We start from the raw sequence: 15,343 nt of genomic DNA, 5'->3' as shown, positions 1-15,343 counted from the left end.
CTCTTCAATAAGAATTTTTTTTTTAAGAATTACGAATGGAAACTTTGAGCCTTCTGTAGATGAAAGTATGCACAGCTGTGGTTCTCCAGGGGATAAGGACAGTTGGCTCTGAAGGGTGTGAAAGAGATTTTGGAGGTATGCAGTAAGGTCAAGCCCTTTGGAGCATGGCTGGCCCCAGGCATTTGCTCCCCTTCCCAGAACTGCAGGGAGAGAAATCTCCAGTCCATGAAAGACTTGGCAATTTGGGTCCAAGTTGTATTAAAAATCTTTTCGGTCCCACATGCTATGGGGCTTTGGGTGTGGGCATCCTGATGCTTCAGTGCTGTGAAAGCAAAGTCCTCCTTGAAAAAATCCCCCAACCTCCGCCTTGGGACACAGTTGCATAGGGCACTGGCCATCTCCAGACCACTATACTTTGTGGAGACACCTGAGGATTCTCTGCATTCATATGTGACAGCAAGAAACTGGTCCACTTGCCCAAAGTTTGAAAAGAAATCAAAATAGAATACAGAATAGAATCTAGAAAACACACAAATCCTATCTGTAGCTTACTGAATTATTATTATAAGGCAACCCCACTTCAGTCAAGGAGTCCAAGTGATGAGGGGCGCCTGGGTGGCTTAGTCGGTTGAGCGTCCGACTTTCGCTTAGGTCATGGTCTCGCGGTTTGTGGGTTCGGGCCCCACGTCGGGCTCTGTGCTGACTGCTGGCTCAGAGCCTGGAGCCTGTTTCAGTCTGTGACTCCCTCTGTCTCTGACCCTCCCCTGCTCACGCTGTCTCTCTCTCTCTCCTAGAAATAAATAAAACATTAAAAAAAATTTTTTAAGAAGTCCAAGTGATGAATCACTGGGTTCTACTCCTGAAACCAATACTACACTGTATGTAAACTAACTTGAATTTAAATAAATTAATTAAAAAACAAAAACATGGAGTGGAGGAATGTCCCCGCCACCTCACAGAAGCTCTTCCCTGCCTGTCTGACCACAGCCCCTCCCCCATACCCTGACTTTCATATGTGTCACTGCCCTTTGTTTCCCCTCTTCTAGCTTTTCACCTAACATGCATCCCCTGATACTGTAGCTTACTCTTTGCCCACTGACTTTTTTTTGGTATGTCTTTTAAGCCTTTTTTAAACCTGTTCTCTTCCATCCATTCCGTTTCCTTAAACTTTGTTGTTAACACCCAGAGATTTGTCCCTCTGATCTCTGTGTTTCCTGCAAAGGGGCATTTGGATCCAGAGGTGGATCAGGCTCAAGTTGGACCCTGTGGCAAGAATGCAGGAGACACATATGTCTCCCTGCTCAGGCTCTCAGAAACTGATGATGCTTGAGGCATTTCTTGGTCCTTTTGGCTTTCATGTTTTTGTTGTTGTTGCAATTTTTGAGATTTAAAAAATTGTGGTATAACTTAATACAAAAAGGTGCCCTTATTTTGGACATATGACTAGACAAGCCTCTACCTGTGGGTACACACGTGGTCACCACCTGCATCAGGACTTGGGGTGTCTCTAGCTCCCAGAGGTGCTGACACGCCGCTGGTAGGCAGCCCCCCAGCAGGGCCAGTATTAACATGACCTCCAGGATACAGATCAGCTTTGCTGGTTTGGGGCTCATACAGTATACACCTAAGGTCTGGCTTCTTTCATTATCATCTGTGAGAGTCCACGTGTTGTGTGTGGCAGTACTCTGTCTTGTCACTGCTGTAGCTTCACAGAGCCCTGGTGGTACACTTATTCTTCCTGCTCTGGTGGCTTTGGGAACAGCTGTGTCTTGCATTTATAGAACTCTCTTAGTGATATGGGGTTCTCTTAGAACATGGGGTGACAGGCTCCTGACAACCTCTCTTCCTGTTTCTGCAGCTTGTGTTTGACTACCGGCCAGGTGACGTTTTTGGCTGTGTGGCTGACATTGGCTGGATCACAGGACACAGCTACGTGGTATATGGACCTCTGTGCAATGGAGCGACCACTGTTCTTTTTGAGAGCACCCCGGTTTACCCTGATGCTGGTGAGGACTGGGGACCCAAACAGGGTCCCCAGGAGGAAGCTTGAGAAAGGAGGAGAAGTTCACAGGAGGGTGGAGTAGATTCCCTCACTCTGGCCCAGCTGTGGTCCTTGTGGTCATGTGGCATAGCTGCCAGGCCTTTGGCTCTGCCAGGTGGGCTTGGGGCCAGGGGCCATGTCTGCAGTAAGATCAGATAAGCAATAGATGGGAGTCGAATTTTTCACTGGAAGCCGTCTCAGGACAACCCCCTCCAGAGTTCCTGTCCCTCTAGCAAACTGGGTGCCTTGGGTCATCCCCTTAGCACTGTCCCTCTCCCCTCTCTGGCCGCCTGACCAGATCCTGCCCTTCCTCGACACCCATGCCAGCTTCCAGCCTCCTGTTATCCCAGACAGGGGTGGGGGGAGGACTTTCTCCAACTTTGCTGCCTGTGTCTTCAGGGACATCTGTCAGAGAGCATTGTCCACCTCCATGAATTGAGATTGCTTTGAGGACCTACACCTTGCTCACCTTGGCATCTCTTTTTTCAGGCAATACAGAGCCCCAAGTATTTGTTGTAATTCAGTTGAATTGTGGTGGCCCTGTTCCACAGTGCTTATAATGATGTGTGTAGAACTTCTTTGTCACCTCCCCTGCTCCTCTCCAGCCTCCTGATGGACTAGGTACATGCTAGGAAGAATGTGTAGGGGGCATAGCGAGGGATTAAGGGCCACACCTTGGGTGTGATCTCAGGCACGTCACTTCAGCCCCTCGAAGCTCAGCCCATTCCATGTGTAGAGCCATGGTGGTGAGTTGAGGGGGATTGTGGGAAACCAGGTATGTGTGTGTGCTGGACAATTGCCCTGCTCCCCAGGGCTCACTCAGTGGTGGCCACTGCTATTCCAGGGGAAGCACCTGTCACCACCTTAGAGACATTTAAGTGTGAATACAAGTTCTATGTTAGTGCTACATGGGTTATTTTTAAAATTCACAGTGATATCCCTTTGAATCAATCCTTGCTATATCTTGTGGGATATACCATGTAGATGCAGCCAGCCAAAGCCAGGGGAAGGCTGTTACCAAATGCACCAGCCTTGGATGTGGGGTGTGCTGGGAGATGATTGCCACAGGGAACCCTTTCTCAGAGGTCTCCCTTCTGATCCCAGTGATGGGTGTTGGATTCCGTTTCTGTAAATACAGGAGTTTGCATGGATCCAACACACAGTAACTGTTGTCTGATTTCTAAATAAGCTAAAATAGATACTATCTAGTGGGCTCAGACTGACAGTGAACTTGGGCCTTTTTGTAGGTCGATATTGGGAGACAGTACAGAGGTTAAAGATCAACCAGTTCTATGGAGCCCCAACGGCTGTCCGGCTGTTGTTGAAATATGGCAACTCCTGGGTGAAGAAGTATGACCGCTCCTCCCTGCGGACCCTGGGGTCAGGTGAGTGGCCTGCTGTGCTGCTGGAGAGGTTGTGTGCCATGTGGTAGAGCCAGTGTAGGCTTCAAGCAGTTTTAATTATGAAAGCTGCGTGGCTGTGGCTGTGGCTGTGGTGACTTCAAGCAGTGTGCCTGGCTGAATAGAGCGCTTCCTGGAACCCCCAGGTGATAACAATCTGGAGCACAACATTCCAGATGTTTCTGTACCTGAGTTCTGTGCTTCTTCTTTATTATGAAAACTCCCCAACCTGGTATGATGGTCCAAGCCCTACTTCAGTGGCCACATGGGACTACCCAGTGTAGGAACTGACTGGATTGCTAAGGTGTTCCTCTGTTGCTTGGTGCCACATAGTCCCAAGGACTGTAATCAACATCAATTTGTGCTTGTGTGCTGTTCCTGCTTTAGATCTTTACAAGGCAAGGAGTTATGAGATCAATGGTTATATCCATTTATAATTTTGATAGATGTCACCAAGTCACATGGAAGCATTTGGGAAAGGTGATGTGGTGTCAGTTCATATGGTACCAGTGGGGTGGAAGGTACCCATGCCTGTTCTCTCTCTCTCTTCCTGATTCATTTCATTTCTGCCCTTACACATGTTGTCAGTAGGCAAAACAAGGGCAGCTAGGCCTTCTGTGCTCCTTGGTGAATACTTGGATCTGCTTGGTGGTTTTCACAGAGGAAGCATGTAGGGCAGGTACCACAAGGGACGTGTCTTGCTGTCAAATATGTCCACGGAAAGGGAGCTCAGGACAGCATGTGCATGTCACTCATCAGTGGCGTAGGTATATAGTGCTGTTACAGGTCTCAGGGCTCTGGTTCACTCGTCTCCCCTTGCCTGAAATGTGCCCCTCCCCATCTCTGTGGATTCCAACCTTCTCTCAAGACCATCTCTGTGCACCTTCTCCCTGTGGAGTTCCTGAGCTCCTCTGGACCTTGGGCTCTCTTTCTTCAGACAACTCCGTATTCTATACTTGGATATCTGTTCTCATGCTAATTGTTTCACTGGGCAGTGAGCTCCCAAAAGTCACACCCATTGGTATCCTCAGCATCCGCGTGCCCACACACAGGGAAACACAGCAGGTCAGTGAGGGTTGACTACTCATTGGGAAGCTGAGTTGCAGGACCAGGAACAGAAGGCTCAGATTCGTGCTGAGAGCTCAACACCCACATGCTGGCATCTCCAGGGCAGTTGCTACCTAGCAATGCTGCTTCCCACTACAGATGGCCTGAGTCTCTGCCTGGGATACCTGTTTTCATGTGCCTAGCTCTATCCTACTCAGGGCCTCCCTCATGATTGGGGTCAGTTGGTGTCTGTATGACCAAGTGCTGTGAATTTTCCAGATGGGGTCAGCAGAAAGAGTTTTGGGCTCTTTTCTAGATGGTGGTGAGTTTGAGATGCCTCTTGTGGCATGTTTAGGTTATGGAGGGTGACTTTGTGTGTTTACTGGGGGCTGTGTGGATGGAGAAGGCCTGCCCTCCATAGCACAGGGGCTGTGTTGTGCCCCTGCACACTGGGCTGGGCAGTGCTTGGGGACTAAGGGCAAGCAGAGGGCCACAGAAACTCACTCAGATCCTCCAGGTACCATTTGCAGGCCTCCTGAGTGCCCAGGAGTTAGGCTAGTGGTGAAGGGAGGTTTGATTTTCTAGATGCACTCATGGGATTCAATTGCTATAGAAGACTGACTAGGGCCCCCAATGATAAGGCATGTGCTCTGAGCACTTCAGAAGGAGGTGCTCATCAGCTGTATTAGAGTGGGGGTGCACGTCCCATCCAAAAGCTGCCTCAGCCAGGCATCCCCTAGGCCAGATGTGGCCCTCTCTTCACTTCCTCTCTTGGATCAGGCCCAGAACCTCTGTACCAGGGAGCACACACAGAGGCTTGGCCAGGCTCTGTGTATTCTTCTGGTCCCATGGGCACATTCCTGCCATGTAATGAACACCACCAGCGGAGCCCTTCAGGGGTTTCTTTGGGACCTGCTTATCAATAATAAGCAGGGCTGGCAGGCAGGTTAAACAGTACCTGGCATCTCCTTGTACCAGCAAAAGAGAAGTAGCGCCATGGACTAGGAGGCTTCATGCCTTGGCCAGAGCCAGTGTGGTGCTGGTCTCTACTGTAGTTCCATAGCTCAGGCTGCCTCCATGTGGCTGAATTAGCCCCCACGGCACCCCAGGCTTTGGATGCATTGACTTCATTTAATCTGACCAGTCAGCAGAATCTGACTTTACTCAAGACTTTAACACCACAATTTGTATGATTTTTTTTTTTAACTTTCAGTTTCACAAGTGACATTCTTGCTGGGGAAAAAAAATTGGAACATGGTAATGAAAGCTTATGTCTTCTGTGAGTGCTGCTCCAGGCAGCCCTGTTGCCTGTGCGCCTTCTGATGCCTTCTTCACAGTTACATTACTGTGAAAGACACAGCTCGGTTCCAAGATGTTTTCTTTCACATGAACAAGATCAAACTGTGCTATTATCCTATGTTTATTATAACTCAGCAGCATGCAGTTTTCCATATGGCTCTGCTGTGCTTTGAGAATTTGATTTTACCCTTGTGTGGGGCTGCCATGGGTATGGTCCTGTAGTCACGCCCTTGTGGTTATGTATCTGGGCTGTTGGCAGTTTCTCAGTATATGGGCCAGTGCTGCATGGTATCTTCTGGCCTCCCTGCAGGTGTGGGTGAGTGCGGGGGCAATGCACACAACACACAACACCCGTGTGGCCAACATGGGGGGCCCTGGCCAGGTCAGGCCTTGGTTACTTGCTGCACTTGGTTTGTCCTGAGCAAGAGACAGCCAGCCTAAGAGAATTTCACTGTTTTAGCAGCGGTATGTCTAAGCCGATGAGTTCTGGCTGAATGCCAGTCTTGTATGGGCATTTCATAAGGGTGGTAGCTTAGCCCTTTGGCCTGTTATAACAAAACACCACTGGCTATAAACAACAGGGATTTATTTCTCACAGTTGTGGAGGCTGGGAAGTCCAAGATCAAGGTGCCAGCACGATTGCCTTCTGGTGAGGGCCCTCTTCCTGATTCATAGATGGTACCTTCTCCCTGTGTCCTCACATTGTCCAATGTGAGGAGAGGGGTCTGGGTGGTCTGTTTTATAAGGGCACTAAACCCATTCCTGAGGGCTTTATTACCTCCCAAAGGCCTTACCTCCTAAGACTATCATCTTTGGGAGTTAAGATTTTGACATATGAAATCTTGGGGGTACACAGACATTGAGGTCATGTCAAATAGACCCTGATGTAGAAATCAGGCATAGTATGCAAGCTTGTGTGTGTGTGTGTGTGTGTGTGTGTGTATACAGTTGTTACACATAAGCATATTTGTGTGTATATGTGTGTGTGTGTGTGTGTGAGTGTATATATATATATGTATACATACACAGTTGCTATATACACGTATAGTTGAACTTTGAGCAACACAGGTTTGAACTGGGTGGGTCTATTTATACATGGATTTTTTTTCAATAGATGCAATACAGTACTGTAAATGTATTTTCTTTATGATTTTCTTAATATTTTCTTATTTCTTGCTTACTTTATTCTAAGAATACAGTATAGAATACATATAATACGCAAAATATGTGGTAATTGACTATTTTTGATGAGGCTTCTGCTCAAAAGTAAGCTATTAATAGTTAAGTTTTAGGGGGGTTAAAGTTGTACCAATTTTTGGTGGCATGGGGGGCTGGTGCCCCTAATCCCTGCATTGTTCAATGATCGATTGTGCCTATGTATATAAAACCACCACCCAGATCAAGCCATAGAAATTTCAAGACCTCAGAAGGTTTTCTTTATGGTCCCTCCCAGTCAGTAATCCCCAGCCACACCACTGTTGGACCACTCTCAGCATGGGTTGATTTCTTGAACTTCATCCACCTGGGCTCATGGGACGTATGCCACTCTTGTGCCTGCAGTGCCATGAGTCTCAGGTCAGCCCTGAGTGTATGGCTGTGGTTTGCTTGTTCTCATGCTGTTTATCACGTGAATATACCATAATTTATTTTCTCATTTTACTCTTGATGGCAGTTTTGTTTCTAAGCTGTGATCATTCTTGTATGTGAGCCCTTTTGGTGGACATATGCATTCTTTTCTGTAGGGTGTACAGTGGGAGTGACATTTTTGAATAGGATAAATTTATGTTTAGATGTAGTGGATTCCACCGCAGTCTCCTAAGTAGTTGTACCAGGTGTATGAACTTTTATTTTTTAATTTTAAAATGTTTATTATTTATTTTTGAGAGTGAGAGAGCATGCATACACTCTAGTGGGGGAGGGGCAGAGACAGAGAGGAACAGAGGATCCTAAGCAGGCTCCAGGCTGACAGCAGGGAGCCTGATACGGGACTGGAACTCATGAACTATACAAGACCATGAAGTGAGCCAAAGTCACTTAACTGACTGAGCCACCCAGGTGCCCCTGCATAAATATTAAGAGAACCATCCAAGTTGTTCCCCAATTCCATACCAAATTATACTCCTACAACACTGTATGATATTGTTACCCCCACATTCTTTCCAACTTTAAAATTTTTGACATGATGGTGAAAATATCTTGTTGTAATTTGTATTTTTTGATCACCATAAATGTGATGAATCTCACTGCTTTTCAAGTTTTCTTTTATGTCCTTCAGAAAAATTATAGAGCTATTTTACCTGTAAAAACCTATCCTTTTTGGTTTCAGGTTTATTGAAGTCTATTATATCGTTTTTCCTTTTGTGTGTGTTTTCAGTGGGAGAACCAATCAACCGTGAGGCCTGGGAGTGGCTCCACAAGGTGGTGGGGGACCGCAGATGCACTCTGGTGGACACCTGGTGGCAAACAGGTGACAATGCTCCTGAGGAGAAGGGGACCTGATGGCAGGGCTCACTCACTGTATGTGACAGCACATGAGAACATGTGGCTAAGCCTGAGTCTTGGAGGGTCAAGTGTGAGGCTCTGTGGATACCATCCAACACCACTAACACCTCAGCCCCTCAGCATATGTGGTGGTTGAAAAATCCAGTGTCTGGAGTGAGAGGCAGAGGTGGCTGCCCTTTTGGAGCTATAAGATGTGTAATGACTTCTCTGGGCCTTGGGTTCCCCATTGGTGAAATGGGGGCGCTCCACTACAGGCCCTGGTAAAGATGGAAAGAGATGATAGTACTGCTGCATGTTGCCTACTGCTGACAGGTAGTAGGTACTTAGCTAAATGTTCATTTTCCCTGTAGGGTCCATGTGCCCAAAACAAATACATCTGATGCAGATGGGCCCTGCTGTAAGGGATCAGAGTCTAAATTTATATTTTAGTGGGAAACACATTTTTTTTTCTGTGTCATTTTGTTTTTCTTTGCCCTCTCTGCTCTGGTGTATCTGACTTATTAGGGTGTTCAGAGTAAGAGATCACCACCACTGCTGCAATAAATGTAGCCAACTGGGGTCTCATTCTCCAAGAAGCCAGAGAGTGAGGTATTGCAAATAGCTCTGTTCTCCTCCATTTGGGAAGGCTCAGGATAGACACTCCCTAGAATTGAGTCTCATGAGACATATCCATGCAGATGGATAGAGGGAAGTACCAGAGATGTGAGAACAGAATTGTGAGCATCGCTTTTCATTGTTTGGTGTGGGTGTGGGTGTGGGGGGGGAGGCACTGGCCCAGAAACAGTTCTTTTTCTCCATCTTCCTGTGCAAGTGGGTGGGTTCTGCCCTTTCCCACAGACCAAGGATGAGGGGAGGAAGCCATAGCTCCTGGGACTTACCCCTCCACCTTGGGTCTCCATCTCATTTCTGCAGATAAGAGGACTAGAACCCAAGTCTGGGCTTGCCTCAGAAAGAGGTCTGTGTGTCACTGGGATCACTTTGTTATTTCCTTATTGCAGACAGGGGCAAGCACTGGGAGAGTGCTCCCACCCTGGGAGAGCACTTGTGTGTCTGTCATGGACACTTCAATGGCAGGGCCTAGATAAACATCCCAGTACATGCTAGGCCCATCTTGCATTTCTTCCCCATTCTCCCTGCAGAAACAGGTGGTATCTGCATCGCCCCACGCCCCTCAGAAGAAGGAGCAGAAATCCTCCCTGCCATGGCGATGAGGCCCTTTTATGGCATCATCCCCGTTCTGATGGACGAGAAGGTAAGGGCCTTGCAGAGGTGTCTCCGTCCTCCATGCCGAGCTTCCTCCCTACCGACTTCCTGACACTCCTGTCTGCCTTCATGGCCTCCTCTGCCCACTGTCCCACATCATGTGTGCCAGGCTCTTGTAGGTGGAGGAGGGCAAGCATTCAAAGACATGGTTGAAATTGCCCATGGCGTGAGCCCTAGGTTCTCTGGGAAGCCCATTCCAGGCTGGTTCCTTACAGAGGAGAAAGGCAGTTCCTTTTGGGGCCTCCTTGTCATTTTTCATATTTCTGTTTTCATGCATATCTCTGACACTTCCCTCTATCATTTTTCAGAAGAATGTTAGTTTTTGCCTTCTGAAGCACAACCTGCCACTTCTCTCACATGTGTGTCTCCGGGTCTGTAGGGAAATGTTGTATAGGGCGGTAATGTCTCTGGGGCTCTGTGCCTGTCCCAGGCCTGGCCAGGCATGGCCAGGACCATCTATGGAGACCACCAGAGATTCATGGAGGCCTACTTCAAGCCTTATCCAGGTGAGCTGGCTAAAGTGGATCATGTCATGCATTTTTACACACACTGGGAATCATAGGCTCAGAAAATGATGACTGAGTATAGAGCAGTGACACTTTGGAGTTGGAATCCTGCCCCCTTCACCTCCCTAGGCCCCTTGGTCTCTGGAATGGTAAGAACATCTGGGGGTTAAGTGGGGCTGCACGCAGAGCCCAAGGTGCCTGACTGTGGTGTGCATGCCTTAGGCTACTAAGAGAGAAGGGTGAAGAAACCACTCTGGAAAACTGCCATGATGGCTCTGAGTTTTCTTCCAGTTTACTTTTTTTTTTTTCCTGCTTTGCTTTGTGCTGCTGAGTTGGAAGATTATATACACAATGTGCCTGTTGGAACCCATCATCTTCAGTCTCAAGCTTGTGTGAAAGAGACTCACTTTTGGGCACACTTGGGTGGGCTCCTTGTGTATCTTCTGTTCCCCAACGTTTGCAGTCATGACGTGGTCAGAATTCTGACTCAGAGCCACTGCCCTATCTCTAGCACACAGCCAGATGGCACTATCTAGAGAAGTATGTCCACAAGGGGTTGCAAGGAGGGTGAACAGGCAGGAAGTCAGCTGAGCTGGGGCTTCGGGGCTTTCTCTTATAGAGAGAGTCAGGGTATGGGTACTACTGTGTCCCTCCTGGAGGGAAGGGAGCCCCGCCAGGTCCTGGTTCAGTGGTGTTGGTGCTGAATTCTCCCATTGTGGTGCAGGCTACTACTTCACCGGAGATGGGGCTTACCGGACTGAGGGCGGCTACTACCAGATCACTGGGCGGATGGATGATGTCATCAACATTAGCGGTCATAGGCTGGGGACCGCTGAGATTGAGGATGCAATGGTGAGCATGGCCTGGCCTCCTTGGCTAGGGCACCTCTTCGAGGCCTCAGATTTACTTGTGTACTGACTCAGGGGATTCACCTCCTGCATGTTTTGCTTTGTGTTCTGCACAGGCTACCCACCCTGCTGTGCCAGAGACTGCTGTCATTGGCTACCCCCATGACATCAAAGGAGAAGGTGAGCACCCACCAAAGGAGCTCCTCATTGTCTTACACCCATTGTGGGGGGTGGGTGGTAAGGGATTTTTATGGGTCAAGCTGTTGCTCCCTTCTGTCTCACATGGAGATATTGGGTCAGGAGACTTGATTGCACACATGTTATGTAAGGGTCAGATTTCTGAAATGTCCTAGCTGTGCCATCCTTTAAGGACATGAGGATACACATCTACAAGCAGCCAGAACCTATTTGGCCTCTACTGAGCTTGGGAGTTTCATCTATCTGTGTGCATGTGGTGGCCTAGTTACAGAGGGTTCACATGAAATGCCCTGTCATGCTCAGAGCGTCTCCTTGCCCATGCTTGGTCACAGCATGTGGTGCTGGCTTGCAGCTGCCACAGGAACTGGCAGACAGGAGTGTGCTCTGGAGTGGACTTTTGCTGCTCTGGAGGAATTTGACCTGTGGTTCCCACTGCAGAATGACATGCCAGGGGAACGCTAAATGAAGATCAGGGTGGTCTTTATTAAAGACACACATTATTCCAAAGTCTGCCAGATTCTAAGCAGGTAGGTGTGGGAAGAGGCAGGATCACCTAAGTATTACAGTGTTCAGTGCACAGTGTCTATACTTGCTTGGCCTGGCATGAGCTAGACACTGCTGACCCTACACTGCACAGCTGGGCAGACCATCCTCCACTGCTCAGCCAAGCAGCCTGGGATTGGGCACTCTCCCTCTTGCTGTCAGGGACAGCCTCTGTCACAGCACGTCCCATCGTTACCTGCCTTCCTGCCACATTTGTATGCCTCTGGTCTATTATTTGTGCAAACGCCTTATCTAAATTGACTCATTGTAAAATTTAACATTTATTGAAGTTCTTTAAAAACAAAGCATTTTCAGTTGCTATGAGAAGCATGTGTTCATGAGGCTGCCACCCTTTCCTTAGTAAGAAACTGGGAAGTGCCAGAATGGGGGCAGGGATAGGAAGGGAACAGAGACGGGAACAGGTCCTTGTGTGTGACACTCAGAGGCCTTGGGCCACCTCATAATCCCATCAGTAGAAGCTGCACCTAAGTAACTCTGGGGTCACCAGGCCACTTAGTGATGGGGAGGACATGTGTGTCCATGGGTATGGTGATATACATTTTTCTGATTTCTAACAAATTTGAACAGCTATCCATTTGTAATACACAAAAGCAAAAGATGTTGGGTACCTATTTGTCCCCACTCCCTGTGTTTGCACTTGATATGACTGAGGGGAGGCTCTGGGTCTTGTCTGATTAAGACCCAGACCTGGCAAGGGACAAAAGTCCCTGCTTCATAGAGCTTTCATGCTGGAAGGTGAGGGAGTAGAGGGGAAAGATGGACAACACACAGTAAACACAATCAATGAAGAAGCTGTATAGTAGGTTAGGTGGCATGTGGCATGGGGAGAATTAATTAAGATGAGATGGAATTAATGCCGGTATACACAGGCTGCCCATATATAGGAGCTTTGTTTATGACAGGGCATTGCAAATCCATGGGAAAGAGACTGTCCAAAGTGGTTCTGAGATTGCTTATGTGGAGAAACAATAGAATTGGATCCCTGGGTCCCACATATACAAGATTATCCCAGGTGGATTGAAAAGAAATGTAAAGACCTGTGGGAACCACTGTTAATCCTTTCTGGAACCTGGAAAGATACTGACAAAACTTAGTATTTATGCTAAAATATTGATTAGTCAGCACTGCCCAACAGAACTTCCTGCCAAGATGGAGTTTGCTCCTAATCTGTGCTGTCCAGGACAGTAGCCATAGCTATAGGTGGCTCATGAGACCAAGGAACTACATTTTAACCTTAATTTCATTTACATTTTAATAGCTACTTTGGCTAGTTCCCACCATGCTATACATGTATGCACAAGATTAGTGCCATGTACTGTGTTCCCATGCACCATCTCACAGGAGTAGATAGCATTTTCCTGACATTATGGTCTACTTCACAGATGCAGGGACAGTGGAAGGGGGTTAAGTTATGCCCCCAAGGTCACACCCCCCAGCCAGTCAACACAAGAGCCCCAGAGAGCTCTCAACTAGATGTTGGCTTTGCTAGGATGTTCAAAGGAGCTGTTAGAATTGCTTCCGCTTTGGATGAAATGGAAGTGCGTCTTTAGGGCTACAATGAAAGAAAGCAGCTGCTACAAGGTCACCAACATATGATTTAAACATCTTTAGGATTTATGGTGACTATATACAGTGGTCTGCCTCAGGAGATGGTTTGTGGTCTAATACACCCCAAACCTTTGCTTCCTTCCAGCTGCATTTGCCTTCATTGTGTTGAAGGACAACGCAGGTGACCCAGATTTGGTGGTGAAGGAGCTCAGGTCAGCAGTGGCCAACAAGATTGCCAAGTATGCCGTGCCCGATCAGATTCTGGTGAGTGGCACCTGACCCTCAGGTGTGATGGTGCTGCTTGTCGTAAGCCTCCTTTTCTGCTTCCCACAATTAACATACAACAAGTGATCACTTTCATCAGCAGAAAGTTAGCTGTTTGGCTTCCAGGGAAGTAGGTGGGGATGGTGAGTTGCTATATCCTCAGAGAGAGGGGGAGGTCAGAAGACCTGGCAGCAAACATTTACACAACTCACCTGTTCAGGGGACCATGCTGGGCAGGATTAGGCACTCTCTTACTTTGGCCTGTGGAAGCTAGTTATAGAAGCAGGTCTGAGTGGTGAAGAAAATTAAGAGATTTTATTTATTTTTTAAAAGTTTTTATTTCAATGCAGTTAATTAACATACAGTGTGATACTAGTTTTAGATGTACAACATAGTGATTCAACAATTCCGTATTACTGTGTTCATCACAATAAGTGCACTCCTTAATCCCCACCACCTATTTCACCCATTCCCCTACCCCCCTCCCCTCTGTTAAGAATCTGTTTCTTGGTTTGCCCATCTCTCTCTCTTTTTTTCCCCTTAGCTCTTTGTTTTTTTCTTAAATTCCACATATGAATGAAATCATATGGTATTTGTCTGTCTTGTGACTATATATATATATATATACCCACACACATACACAGCCCACATCTTCTTTATCCACTCATCAGTTGATGAATTCTTGGGCTGTTTCCATAATTTGTCTATTGTGGATAATGCTATAAATATCAGGGTACATGTATCCCTTTGAATTAGTATTTTTGGATTCCTTGGGTAAATACCTAGTAGTGCAATTGCTGGATCATAGAGTAGTTCTATTTTTAACTTTTGGGGAACCTCCATACTGTTTTCTGCAATATCTGCACCAATTTACATTCCCAGCAACAGTTAAAGAAGGTTCCCCTTTCTCCACATCATCACCATGACATGTTGTTTCCTGTGTTGTTGATTTTAGCCATTCTGAGAGGTATGAGGTGATGTCTCATTGAAGTTTTGATTTGTACTTTCCTGATGATGAGTGATGTTGAGCAAATTTTCATGGGTCTATTGGCCATCTGGATGTCTTTTTTGAGAAAAAAAAGTTATTTGTTTTTTGGGGGGTTGTTGAGTTGTATAAGTTCTTTATAAATATTTGATATTAACCCTTTATCAGATATGTCATCTGCAAATACCTTCTTCCATTCCATTGATTGCCTTTTAGTTTTGTTGATTGTTTCCTTGATGTGCAGAAGCTTTTTATTTTGATAAAGTCCCAATAGTTTATTCTTGCTTTTGTTTCCCTTGCTTCAGGAGACATATCTAGAAAGAAGTCAATGGCTCATGTCAAAGAGGTTACTGTCTGTGTTCTCCTCTAGGAGTTCATTCTGGGTTTTCTATTCTGTCCCATTGATCTGTGTGTCTATTTCTGTGCTAGTACCATACTGTTTTGATTACTACAGCTTTGTAATGTACCTTGAGTCTGGAACTGTGATGCCTCTAGCTTTGCTTTTTCAAGGTTGCTTTGGCTATTTGGGCGTTTTGAGGTTCCATACAAATTTTAGGATTGTTCTAGTTCTTGTGATAAAGTGCTGTTGGTATTTTGATGGGGATTGCATTAAATGTGTGGATTATTTTGGGTAGTATAGACATTTTAACAGTATTTGTTCTTCTGACTCATGAGCATGGAATGTCTTTCTATTTCTTGGTGTCATCTTCAGTTCCTTTCATCAGTGATTTACAGTTTTCAGAGTACAGGTCTTTCACCTCTTTGGTCAAGTTTATTCCTCTGTATCTAATGGTTTTTGGTGCAATTGTAAATGAGATTGACTCCTTAATTTCCCTTTCTGCTGCTTCATTATTGGTTTATAGAAATTTAGCGGGAGT

At 46.6% G+C, this 15,343-nt stretch overlaps 1 protein-coding gene across 2 annotated transcripts in view; it reads left to right on the top strand.

Annotated features, from left to right (window-relative positions):
* ACSS1 (acyl-CoA synthetase short chain family member 1) overlaps positions 1 to 13,474 on the top strand; it is a 55,003-nt gene extending 41,529 nt beyond the window's left edge. The window contains exons 6-13 of one of the 2 annotated variants that reach the window (XM_039221811.1): positions 1,859 to 2,006; positions 3,289 to 3,426; positions 8,162 to 8,254; positions 9,429 to 9,541; positions 9,861 to 10,058; positions 10,783 to 10,910; positions 11,023 to 11,086; positions 13,362 to 13,474. In XM_039221811.1, the coding sequence (XP_039077742.1) occupies positions 1,859 to 2,006; positions 3,289 to 3,426; positions 8,162 to 8,254; positions 9,429 to 9,541; positions 9,861 to 10,058; positions 10,783 to 10,910; positions 11,023 to 11,086; positions 13,362 to 13,385 (906 nt within the window). In that variant the 3' untranslated portion in view covers positions 13,386 to 13,474. Of the gene's footprint in view, positions 1 to 1,858; positions 2,007 to 3,288; positions 3,427 to 8,161; positions 8,255 to 9,428; positions 9,542 to 9,860; positions 10,059 to 10,782; positions 10,911 to 11,022; positions 11,087 to 13,361 lie in introns of those variants that run through there. The other variant, XM_039221812.1, reaches the window with a different exon arrangement.
* The last annotated feature ends 1,869 nt before the right edge of the window (positions 13,475 to 15,343 follow it).

This window comes from Hyaena hyaena, unplaced genomic scaffold, assembly GCF_003009895.1.
Source record: "Hyaena hyaena isolate Hyena2069 unplaced genomic scaffold, ASM300989v1 scaffold_1023, whole genome shotgun sequence".
NCBI lineage: Eukaryota > Metazoa > Chordata > Mammalia > Carnivora > Hyaenidae > Hyaena > Hyaena hyaena.
Note: the sequence above shows the minus strand (reverse complement) of the source record. Positions and strands in the feature narration are given on the sequence as shown.